At 44.9% G+C, this 13,113-nt stretch overlaps 1 protein-coding gene across 12 annotated transcripts in view; it reads right to left on the reverse strand.

Moving 5' to 3' along the window:
* SVIL (supervillin) overlaps positions 1-13,113 on the reverse strand; it is a 348,412-nt gene that overhangs the window by 24,735 nt on the left and 310,564 nt on the right. For all 12 annotated transcript variants that reach the window (XM_029588612.1, XM_029588613.1, XM_029588603.1 and 9 more), the window contains 2 exons: positions 11,650-11,857; positions 9,693-9,826 (listed from right to left, as the gene is read on the reverse strand). In XM_029588612.1, the coding sequence (XP_029444472.1) occupies positions 9,693-9,826; positions 11,650-11,857 (342 nt within the window). The remainder of the gene's footprint in view (positions 1-9,692; positions 9,827-11,649; positions 11,858-13,113) is intronic.

Genomic DNA, 13,113 nt, shown 5'->3' on the forward strand with positions numbered 1-13,113 from the left:
TTACAGCAGCTATAAAAAGATGACAAGTTTTATATTTCTAGTAGGCTGGGATTTAAGATTTATTTCACTAATTTAAAAATGTAAAATTTGGTAATCCCCATAATGGTTTCCTTTCACCACAAAAGGGAAGGAATGGACAATCCTGCTCCCCTTTTTAATTGTCCCCTGACATTCCTCACAAGCCTTCTGGTAGGCCTGTTTTACACACACTCTTTCCAGAATGACATGCAACACTGAATCTTTGGAAGCTTTTATTGCAAAGACTGGAAACTGATTACGGTAATAATTTTTATAAAAATTAAATAAAATCTTCCTCAGGGCATAACAAGACGATTTTCTACAGCATTCTCTCTTTCCTCGTGTCCTTAACACCTTCATCATTTATTTCACACTTTTCCAGCTCAAGAGTTCAAAGTGTGTTACGGCCATCGATGTTTACATTCTTGCTCTTACAAAGGATGAGGCATAGGTCAGTCATTACAAATTTTGTGCGGTAGGGTTTGAGGCTTAGGTCTTTATTTACACAGTCGCAGTGCAAATCACTACAGGACACCAATAAGGCATGCAATAGAATTCACAGATGTGCAGGAATCTGACAGGGGCCGTAATGTGAGTGCTACTGCTATGGTTCTCAAACTGGGCTGAGACTAACAGTTCATTTCTTATAGGACATCTTTTTTTTAAATCCCTGAGCTGGATTTGAACTGGTGACCTAGAGGTAAGAGACTCTGTAATGCTGTGACAAGTCCCATGAGTCAGCCAGACCCCGCATAATGGTCCATTTTACGATTTAGGTAGAACAGAAACAAATCCTACTGGCAGGAACATGAAGGCGGCAATAAGTTATTCTGTAAAATGTTTTGGGGGCTTTCCAAGTGATCCTGAGGCTTTCCTGTCTTCTGTTAAAAAAGAAGGGAGACATAGTAACAAAGCGCACTTAGGTGCAGCACTAATGTCACATAGTATGTCCCAGAAATTGTGAACCCTGGTATTTTGAGCTCCAATGGTAGTAACCCAGTTAGCACCAAGGAAAAGGATCTAGACATCATCGTGGACAATACTGCGATATCCTCAGCTCGGTGTGTGGTGGTCAAAAAAGCAAACAGAATGTTAGGAATTATTGGGACAGGAAAGGAAAATAAAATTAAGAATGTCATAATACCTCTGTATTGGTCCATAATAAGACCATACCTAGAATATTGTGTGCAACTGTGATCGATGCACCTCGAAAAGTTATAGCTGAACTGGAAGGAGGGCGACCAAAATGATAAGGGAAATGGAATGGTTTCCCCTATGAGGAAAGGCTAAAGAGGTCAGAGCTCTTCAGTTTGGAGAAGAGATGGCTGAGGAGGGATATAACAGAGGTCTATAAAATCATGCATAGAATAGAATGGGTAAATGTAAATCGATTTACTCTTTCAAAAAAATACAAGTACTCAGACACTCCATGAAGAAAATAAGAGGCACATTTAAAACAAACTGGAGGAAATATTTTTTCACGCAATACTCAATTAAGCTCTGGAATTCAATGTTGGAGGATGTGGTAAAGGCAGTTAGCGTAGCTGCGTTTAAGAAAGGTTTGAACAAGTTCTTAGAGGAAAAGTCCATAAACTTATTAACCAGGTAGACTTGGGGAAAACCACTGCCTATCCCTGGGATCTAACTACTATTCGGGATCCCGCCAGGTATTTGTGACCTGGAAACAGGCAATTCTTATGTTCTTATCCCAATATATATTGTGAGCATGCTAGAGGGCGTGTGCCAGTCTGGAAATGGGGCTTGGTATGTTTGAGCAGCTGCGGTGAGTGAAGATGACAGACAGAAAACCTTCAGGAAAAATGACTGGAGAGTGAATGCCGGTATCCTAGAGAGGTCCTGAGCTCCTGGGAAGAGTATGGAATCCCCACCTTTGAGAGTTTCCAGTTAGAGAGAACAATTAGAACAGGGAGTAAAAAGGGGATCCTATCAGCACACACACATTCTAAGGAGGCCGTGAAACCCTACTATACGCTACCTCTGGAACAGAGAGATTTCACTAGGTAGTGCCTTCTATAACGGCAAGGATGCAGTACAGTGAGTGAAAAGGTCCTTTCTTTGGGTAAACTGGGAAAAATCTACCTCTCAGGAGTCGGTTAAAATGGTATTGTAGCAGGCGTAATTTAAGACGATAAGAAATTTCAGTTGCAGCTCCCGTCAATGAAAGCCTTTCGCCAAGTACGTTTACAAAATCGGGCTCTCTCAGCAACCATACCTCAACTCTGCAATACTCTTCCACTTCAGCTCAGGGAGGAAGATAATCTTTTTAAATTTCGGAAAGGATTAAAGACCTGCCTGATGTCCAATAGGGGCTGATTCGGTATAAGGATGAAGTGTAGCAGGTTGGAAGGGGGTTAGCCGGTTTTTTGGTGTTGTTATCGTATTGTTCTGGTCTGTTTTAATGTGGTGGTATCTATATGTTATGCGTTGCACATCACTTTTGGAGATTTTTATGTGGAGATTTATAAACGCTAATAAATTAAATGAAAAAAAAAATCCACACGCTTTAAAATCTGAGAGCTTTATTCTGATTGGCATATCTGAAGTTTAAGTAAGATGTATCAATGATTTTATTGATTTGACTATTGGATTGAGATCTATAATCCCAAAGTTCCAAGTTTAAACCCATACTAGAAGAAAAGGTTTCAAGCAGGAGGGATTTGTGAAGTCTGAACTGTGAAACAGAAATGTTACCATGCGCCCATTATGCTTCGTGCACAGCATTAAAGTATTTTGCATTTATGGACCACCTTTTCAATTTTAGCTCAAGGCGGTTTAGAACATTTTTTTTTTCTGGTACAATAATTAAAAGTTGTGTACAGTTGAACTGTGCCCATGAAAAAGCTTGTAGATATTGTGTTTGCAAAGAAAAGTCAGACCAGTCGTAAACACAGCTTTTGCAGTTGTCTGCGGGCATTTTAGGATTTGACTAACAATTCAGAGCTGGCACAGAGAGGATTCGGTAGCCTTTGCGTGCTTTTATCGGCAGTGTGCTACACATCTGATCCCTCTAAAAAAAATCCTGAAGCCGTCAGAAACTGATTCCCTGAGCAAAATGGTTACACAGGCAGCAGTGAAGACATCTGAAATCGATTTAACTGTAATGAGTGCAAAACATCCTTGGATCCCTCTACTCCTGCAGTCTCTACTTCCTTGGTTAATTTTATCTGTAAACTTAGAAAACCAATGCGTTTCTACTTTACTGCAACCACTGGACCAAGCAGGAGATGATGTCAGGAGTAAAGAAGCTCCTGCTGTCAGTGAGGCCCGCAGCTGACATCGCAGCTTTGAACGTGGTGTTGAATGGGCAAAACTACTTTTAAAACTGAAAACGTCTCATCTTCTCTTGTGCTGATGAGATGAATACAATTTTGAAGCCGAACAAAATGAATGAAAATGTTTCTTTTCAAGTAGAGCGAGGATGACTAGGCATTAATCCATGGGAGAAGCCTGTAAGGAAAAATACATATTTGGACCTATCTTCAAAAAGGGCCTCCCCAACTGAGCCCATCATAAAACAGTTTTGAAATTACTGATCTTTAATTTATTTTTTTTATATTACTATTCAATTGATATATTTCGCTTTGTAAGAAACAATAAAATGAAATACCTCCCCTATTAATCCTGTATTTTATTTTTTTTGTGGCCAAGCTTGTGCTCTTTCACGTCAGTCAGAACCTGCTGCAACCCAGCTCACTGTCAATTATGACTGCTGGGGTTCAAAGCATATACTACTGCTTCATATTTCTATAACGCTACGAGGCATATACAGCGCTGTATAGATATACACATTACAGGAAGCCCCTGCTTTGTAGTTGAGACACAGATTTCTAGTAATTGCTTAACTATTGCCATAAACATGTTTAAAGTAAGGCAGCAAAGATCAGTGAAGGAATCAGGGGTTTTGGGGATTTAAAAGCAATCTCAAAAAAACTGGGGGGAGGGGGTTTATGAAGGACTGAAAACTGCCAGGGAGGGAGCAAGATGCACCAAATCAGGAAGGCTGGTCAAGGCATGCGTTGCCACCCGAGAGAAAGCAGAGTCTGGAATTAGCAACGGAGAAGGGGCGTGGATAAGAGTAGCTGGCCAGATGAACGGAGGACAGGACGATGGGGGAGGGGAGCTGCAGAGTGAATGCCCTTGTAGCCGAGAAGTTTGAACTGAATGAAAGCCCAGGGCCATAGGTCTTCAGGACACTAGTGTCTGTGACCTCATTAAGGGGAGAGCATGGAAGTGCAGGACTGTGCCTGTGACTGGATGGGAGCCTAAGGCGTCAAGAAGGAGCTTTTATCATTATAGCAAAACTGGCTACAGATGCACAAAGCTTTTTTATATAATTTTTTTTTCTTTTAAATCATCATCTTCCCCTGAATTACCAGGTGGCTGAATTTGACGGACCTGTGTTTTCAAAGGGGGCATGGAAAGAAAGTAAATATACTATCTCACTGACAACGGTCTAGAAAAGTTCCAGTCGCAATAGACATTATTGCATCACTTCTTCATGCCCCCTCCAAATGCAATCACAGACAATCCTGTTTCTACATCTCCCTTTTGAGGGCAATTTTATAACTGTGTCAGCAGGGCCAAAGTCTGCAAGTAACTTGCACACACAGCTTTAAGCTCAATTTGAAAATGTTGACTCACGTGCATACGTTACTCCTGGGGGAATTCTGCGCTAAAAAATTTAAAATTCTGCAAACTTTATATTGGTCAAAATAACACAATTTACATGACAGTCTTTAAGTAATATATTGTAAATACTCCTTTTTCTCTGAGTCGACGATAGAATTATTGCAATTAATATGAACACCCCATCAACAATTAAGTTATTACATTTTTCAAAATTTTAGCTTTCTAAAACAAGAACCCATCATCTAAATACCAGGTATAGTGTTTATAGACCTTCATACCATCACGCGGCTCTTGGGCATGTTTGCTCCTTGTTCAGACCGCTTATGGGATCATTTTTAATCATTGGTCTTTTTTTCTGCTGGTATCTATTTTTCTTTTTGTATTTTATTCAAAAATTTTTCATTTATATAAAAATATATGCAATATGCTTTTTTTCAAGTGATTACTGAAATCCTCTTATCATTTCACTCAAAAAGAGGTAAATCCAATCCACTTTCCTTTAGCTGATATCAGACTACAGTTCGACGTACTCTGATATCAGCAACAGAGAATATTAGCAACGGAGAATAAACCCGGTACCAGAGAGGTTCCTGAGGCAGCTGGGACGTGAAACGTGATCACGAACTGTACTCTGATATCAGCTAAAGGAAAGTGTCTTAGATTTACCTCTTTTTGAGTGAAATAAAGGATTTCAATAATCGCTTGGAAAAAAAGCATATTGCATATATTTTTATATAAATGAAAAACTTTTGAATAAAATACAAAAAGAAAAATAGATACCAGCAGAAAAAAAAGACCAATGATTAAAAATGATCCCATAAGCGGTCTGAACAAGGAGCAAACATGCCCAAGAGCCGCGTGATAGTATGAAGGTCTATAAACACTAAACCTGGTATTTAGATGATGGGTTCTTGTTTTTGAAAACTAAAATTTTGAAAAATTGAACAACTTAATTGTTGACATGGTGCTCATATTAATTGCAGTCTTTAAGAAATTACATTTTAAATTAAATCAGAAAAAAGTTATTACTTAAATATACAGAATTTTAAATATTTTGAGCAGAATTTCCCTAGAAATTCACTGTAAGAGTGTCCTTTCCACTCGCTCTCCCTACTCCCCTGGCCACTTTGCCCTCTCAGGCCCTAACTCCTCCACCTACCAGTTATCTCTCCCCTCCACTTCTAGGCTCAACCCCTTCCACTCTATCACCAGTCCCAGAGTTTGACCCAGTTCTCAGTACTGCCCCTCACACAGGCTCCCTCTGTCCCTCCCTCTCTCACATACATGCTCCCTCTCTCTAGTACACATACAAACACCCTCATATAGGCTCCCTCACTCTCTCACATACACATCCCCTCATACAGGGCCCTCTCTCTTGCATACACACCCACACAAGCTCCCTTTCTCTCTCACACAGGCTACCTATGTCTCTCTCTCACGCACCCCTTCACACAGGCTGTCTCAAACATACACAATCCCTTCACACAGGCTAGCACCCTCACATACACACGAGCTCCCAATCTCTCACACACATACATACTCCTTCAAAATCTCCCCATATAGGTTCCCTCTCTCTGAAACTCACACTCAAGCATCCCCCCCCCCACTCTCTTACCTCCCATGCTCTCTCTCTCACACCCTCCTGCTCTCTCTCACCCCTTCCCTCATATAGGCTCCCTCTCTCTAAAACCCACACTCAAGCATCCCCCACCCCCCCCTCTTACCTCCTATGCTCTCATACCCTCCCCCTCCCCCACACCCCCACCTCCCTTCTCTCACACACACATTCTCTCACACCGGGGCCTTTATCTTCGCCGTGAGCGGAGCACACTCCGTTCACGGCACACGGGGGGGCCTTTCATCTTTACCGTGAACGGGGCGCAGGGGCCTTCAACTTTGCCGCAAACGGAGTGCGTCCCACGGTACGCATGGGCCTTCGTCTTCACGTGCTCCGTTCGCAGCATGCCGGGGTCTCCTCTGCTATTTTCTGTGCAGAATTTGGCAATTCTGCGCGGGGGGGGGGAATTCTGCACTAATTCTGCGCTCCGCAGTAGCGCAGAATTTCCCCAGGACTAATACATTTACTTTGAAAATGCTTGGGTAAGTGGCCCAGCACAGGCACAGATTAACTCGCATGTGTTGACGCCATCTCTTTGGAGGGTGTAACTTGTGCACATGCTTTTTAAAGTCAAAACAGCTGAGTGTAAGTTCCAACTCTGTCCCCCTCCCAGAAAATACCTCTCTGGCAGTTCACGTGAACGTAACACGCTCTAAGCTATGGCTGTTAAGCGCATAAAACGTGGGTTTATGTATGCAAATGGATTTGAAAACTCAGCCCTTGCTATTTATAATCAGGAGTGATACTGTGCACGGAGACGTTTCCACTTCCTCTTCTGTTTCAGTCAGGCTTTATAATCCTTCCTTTACCAGTGATGCTGCAAAAAGGGAATGACCGTCCACAAGGGAGGCAAACATGATTGGTCTTCAGGTCCAAGATTCACATTTTTCCTCCTCATCACAGAAAAGACATCCCCAACTGCTCTGTCTCTAAGAAACAGAGGCTTTAATGAAAACAGGCCCATAGAGTCGAAGCATTGCTACACCTTGAAGGTTCCCTCCAGAAGGGATGCCAGAAAGTTTAGCCGAGGAGAAAAACAGCAGGCTGCTGCTACCTGTGATTATTTGAGCTGCTGCCTCAGGCCAGGAGAGTGAGAGTGGAGCCTAAGATAGACCCAGAAACTTTACCCCACATTTCTACAGATCAGGAGGAGGAGGGTTAGAGGGCAGCTGAAACTGAACTGCTGCCTATTTAGCGGCAGTGGGAAAGAGGGACCAATTGCAACCCTGGAAATTCATAAACCCCACTGCCGCACTTTGTGAGGAAAATGGGGAAGAGGGGGTGCAAGGGTGGCTGTAAAAATGCTGCAGACTGAGGAAAGCAGAGGAAAGCTGGGTGATCCCAGCAGTGAGAAACTATTCCCATTACTGCCACTGGCCTGACAGAGAGAGGAGGGGAGAACTGCACCAAAGAGTGAGTTCAGTGGCTCAGAGGAAGAAAAGAAGAAATGGGACTGGAGTTAATAGTATTAGGGTAGACAAGGGAGAAGGAATGAAAGGAGAAATGAAGACTAAAGAGAGAGAGAGAGAGACAGGAATCCATGAGTGACCTGGCTAAGGGGAGTGAGAGTGGTTGGCAGCCCATCGGGGTGAGGAGGAGAGGACCCCTAGGATAGAGAGAGAGGGAGAGAGGACCACCATGGTCCAGGAGGGAAGAAGGGAAAGAGGATGGAGGATGAGACAACAGCTAAGTGTGGATGTGACATTAAACAAAAAGGCTATTTATGGGGGTACACGGATAGGCATGGAAATCTTATCAGCCTTCTTCCCTTTGAAAAGCAGGACTCTAAAATCTAAAGTATTTGACTCTTTTTTTTTTTTTTTTTTATTTATTTCGGAGCTTTTATATACCGAGGTTTAGCAATCAGCCTTCACCCCGGTTTACAGTAAAACAAATGATTACATCGAACAGGACATGGAACATAAAGTGGCAGAGATTACATCGAACAGTTAAAAAGAATATCATAGAACAAACCTTAAACAAGGTCACGACGTGATTAACTACACTTTAACGGCAACAAAGAACTGGGAAACGGGTTTCTAGAAAGAAACAGGACTAGAGCAATGCAATATGAGAGATAAGGTGGGAGGATCGGAAGGCGGGAGAAATGGATCGCTGCTTTATAGGGGTGGCATGTTAAGGGGATCGAGAGGAGAAGAGGGGGAGTGGGGGGAGGGCATTAGGAGCTCTTAGAGCGTTCATCCTGTATGGGGGTTGCTGGTGGAGGGGTTATGATGTTTAGCCCACGCCATCTCTGAATGTTTGGCTAAATAACCAGGTTTTCAGTTCTTTTCGGAAGGATTTGCTGTCGATTATTGAGCTTAGGTATTGTGCTAAGGAGTTCCATATGATTGGGCCTGCAACTGAGAAGGCTCTGTTTCTCCTGCTCGTGAGCTTCGCCGATGGAAGCGAGGGTATGTCCAGGAGTAATTTGCTGGCAGTTCTGCTGTATCGTTGAGGTTTGTGTTGCTGGATCATGTTTTTGAGTGTGGAGTTCTCCGTTTTGTATAAGGCGTTGTGCGCTATAGTAAGGGTTTTGAATTCGATTCTCTGTTCGATTGGGAGCCAGTGAAGATTTTTTTTAAAACAGGGGTGATGTGTTCCGATTTTTTTTTTTGCCTGTTAGGACTCTGGCTGCGGCATTTTGCAGCAGTTGGAGTGGTTTTAGGGTAGATTTGGGAAGCCCTAACAGGAGCGAGTTGCAGTAGTCTAGGCTGTTGAAAATCAGTGATTGTAGTACTGTTTGGAATTCCTGATGGTGGAGAAGAGGTTTTAGATGTTTTAGGACGTGCAGTTTGTAGAATCCTTTATGTGTTTATAAGAATCGTAAAAGAAAATAGTAAAGCATGAAAGAAAAGCAGACTAAAACAGGAGTCAATTTCCAGGTTATGCAGGTAAATCTTTCTGAAAATCTCTCCCACTGAGGTTTACTTTCAAACTGTGCACAGAAGTGTAAAGTCTGAGGGTACGTTTTACTCACAGACTTTACATCAATATTGAAAGGGAAAACTTTCCCTTCGCAAATTGTGCTTGAAAAAAAGCCCCTACTACTTGTGTGGGTCCCTTTTCCAGCAAACGTCTGTGTGTACGCACATAAGTGCTCAACTCTCCCTGGCTCTGCCCATAAAAGTATCCGTGTACTGGCACTACCTGAGTACTTTTACATGCAGACAGGGAAGGAGTATCAGGAGGGGATTCTCAGATTTTTAAGACCCATTTTTGTGTGTAAAACACTGTTTTCCTTGTGGAAGGCTGCCCTCACTTGGTCAAACAAAATCGCAAATATCTGCAGTAAAGCGTAACGTGCGTCAAATGCTCACAATGACGTCTTGAAAGAGGCCGACGTGCTGGTCATTAGGATGTCTAGAGGTTACGGTAATGAGGTTTTGAAGAGCCTGCACATTACCTTGCAACATGCAGTCGTACGCTTTTCGATCTCTTCTTCCAAGTGCATCCCAAAACCCCAAGGGCTCCGACCCTTCATCACATTCGTGTATTGTCACCTTGCTGCTGCTGTGCAGGCCTGCTTCCAGAGGACACCTGTCATCCAACAAAGACAGCCTGTGAGCAGCAAGCACTGCAGCCCGATGCACGCTTAGCTATCTGTGGAACAAAATCAGTCCAGGAAGGAATGCTTCAATCCCTCCCCGCATCCGAGCCCCTGAAATGACTGCAAGACCGTCACAGTGCTTCAAAGTCACTCGCCAATGAATTACGTTAACACAGGACTTACATTATTTTTTCATGTTTTTAATACCAGAGTACATTTCTAGCCCTGCATGCACCGCATTACATTATAATTAAACATAGGGAAGTCCATACTCAAAAGCCATTTAAGGCAGATAATTGAAAAGCTATCCAGCTAAATGACTAATCTGGCAATTTCAGATACTTATCTGGCTACAACTTAGCCGGATATAAAAGGGGCATTCCAGGAGTGTTCTGGGGAGGGGTTCAGTTATCCGGCTAACTGAGCCGAATATCAGGTATATCCCTGTTAGATCAGCCTGCTTCAGAGCAGGCCTAAAATTATCCAGCCTCATGTAGCTGGATAACCTGCTACTAACCCAGATATCTTCAACGATATCCGGGAGGCAGCACACCTTAAGGAAAACAAAACCAAACACAACAACAAGAAGTCGCAAGCATCCCGGACCGATGCCCACCCCTCCTACCACCATATTTCTCAGCCCCTCTGCTCTCCCAGGAAGCTGGCACCTAAAAAAATAAATGTTAAAAGAAACTTAAGCCTGCCCAGGCTTCCCCCTTCCCTCCTCGCTAAAAAATCTGCACCGTGATCCATTTGCCTCCACCCACAACCACCCCCCCATTCCCACTCATGGGTTACTTTCAACATTGTCCCCTGCCTTGTCCTTGCTGGGATTGCTGTGTTCTGTCATCCCCACGCTTCCAGCATTGCTTAGGTAATAACGCTGGAAGTGTACTTTTACACTAAAGGGACTTTTTTTTGTTTTGTTTTAGCAGGGAGGGAGGCGGTGGTGGTGGTGGGGTAGGCATCGGGCTGGGAGGTCCGCAACTTGGGTCTGAAGATATCCGGGCAAGTAGCAAGTTACCCTGCTGAATAACTTGTCCACTAAAGGGCCTACTGAATCCTGGCCGCAGGCCTTCCACTTTTAATTCTAGCATTCCTTTTCTCGTATTTTTCTATTCCACCAATCCAACCTGCAGTTTTAACACTTTAAAAGAACATCCTCCATCACCCATTGAGATTCACATAGGAAGGGTAATTTTAAAAGCCATTTTTGTAGGTAAAACAACGCTTTACCTGCAGACCTGTTTTTGGTTTTTAATTGCCTCCCTTGTGTGCGCAGGGACACTACACAGGCAACTTTACCTGCAGCAAGCAGAGGCTCTCCTGGGGGGGGGGGGGGGGGGGGTGAGGGGCAGGTCTAAGATTACCCCCGGGGCAGACAGAGTTTCCGCACAGTACATTTTTGGGACCAAGCCCACAGGTACTTTTGGCCCATGGATTTTGCTTCCGTTTTTAAAGCGAAAGTGGGGCGTGCACCTTCACTTTCAAACCCGAAGGGGTTCCAAACCGTGTGTGGTCGTTTGTGCCTGCTTTCCACGCGAGTCCTTCCACTTCCCCCCACGGAAAACAATTGAAAATGCAATCCCCCCTCCCCCAACCCAAACATTTCTCCCAAGAACGCCTGCCCTGAACGTGGCAAAAAAAAAAAAAGGCCACGCGCTGCAGAACGCTGGCCACGTTTCGTGTCGCGTGGAGGGAGGGAAGGTTTCCACGTGGAAAACGGCTTCGAGAATCCTCCTCTTAGAAATCGCAAAGCCACGATTTGCTCGCAGGTCTCCAGAGTTAATAACAAAAGGTCAGGGGTACTCACTGTTCTTTTATTTTATTGGCTGCGGTTCTCCCCACCTCCTTTGTGTGTCTCTGGGTCTTGCAGCCATGCCACAGGTAGATGAGGGCTTTAGTCACGTTGAGAAGGATCATGCAGGTCCTGGACCTCAAGCTGCTGCAGTGGCAAGCTGCTTCCAGGAGGCTGCCTTCCACGCAAACCTCTCCTCGCACACAGTACAACCTCCAGTCACCTGCAAGAGGCACAGCCACGTGTTCAGCCTCGCTTCTCGCTCTTCAACAGGACGAGGCGGAGGGAGCCAGAATTACTTTTCCTTCCTTAAAGTCTCACCTGCAAGACATTTTCCCCCCTCCCCCGCCCTGCGCTGCTCGGCCCGCTCTCTATCGGGAGCCATCATACGCAGCCTCTCATCGTGTCATTTTCCAATATTCACGCCTGCTCTTTTTTCTCCTCTCAAAAAAAAAAAAAGAGCCAAAACCCAGCACACCCCATAAGCAAATAAAAGCAGCTCTCTGACTTGACCACCAGCGGTAGCTTGAAGGCTGGCAGGGGCTCACACCTGCTACCAGGCTGAGGGTCACTTGGGTAGCACTCCTACTGCCAGTCCAGCCTACAGAGGAGCCTGCGCTATCAGAACAGAGCCCGGGTCTGGGAAACCAGCTGTGCAAAGCAAAAACTAGAGGGCAGGCCCCATCTCTTCTGCAACCCACCCCCCTGCCCCTAGCTCAGGTTCTAGGTTAGGGAGTTCAGGGGGGAGCCCACCATTTTCAATCAGCCCCTCCCCCAGGGATGCTGGGAGTGCCAGCTGCTGCCTGCGGAGCTGCAGGAGGGTGCATAGCCCAGTGAGTCTTTTTATTTCCGGGGGGGGGGGGGGGGGGGGGTGTTCCCCTGCTTTCTCATTTCTGGCCCCACAGCTTGGTAAATGTGAGAAAACCTTATATATCCCCGTTTTGGAATAGTCCCTGGCTGGAGGGGATTCTCTCTCTTTTTTTTTTCTAAGTGAATAATTTGGGAGAATTCTGGAACCATTTGTGGATCCCAGAGTCTGACTTTGGGAGGATAGGGAGAGCAGGTCAGAGAGGCTCTGTGGGTCTCGTCCTACCATTCAGCGAGGGACAGCAGTGATTTGCCTATGGGAGAGCAGGTCAGAGAGGCTCTGTGGGTCTCGTCCTACCATTCAGCGAGGGACAGCAGTGATTTGCCTATGGGAGAGCAGGTCAGAGAGGCTCTGTGGGTCTCGTCCTACCATTCAGCGAGGGACAGCAGTGATTTGCCTATGGGAGAGCAGGTCAGAGAGGCTCTGTGGGTCTCGTCCTACCATTCAGCGAGGGACAGCAGTGATTTGCCTATGGGAGAGCAGGTCAGAGAGGCTCTGTGGGTCTCGTCCTACCATTCAGCGAGGGACAGCAGTGATTTGCCTATGGGAGAGCAGGTCAGAGAGGCTCTGTGGGTCTCGTCCTACCATTCAGCGAGGGACAGCAGTGATTT

This window comes from Rhinatrema bivittatum, chromosome 2, assembly GCF_901001135.1.
Source record: "Rhinatrema bivittatum chromosome 2, aRhiBiv1.1, whole genome shotgun sequence".
Classification (NCBI taxonomy): Eukaryota; Metazoa; Chordata; class Amphibia; order Gymnophiona; family Rhinatrematidae; genus Rhinatrema; species Rhinatrema bivittatum.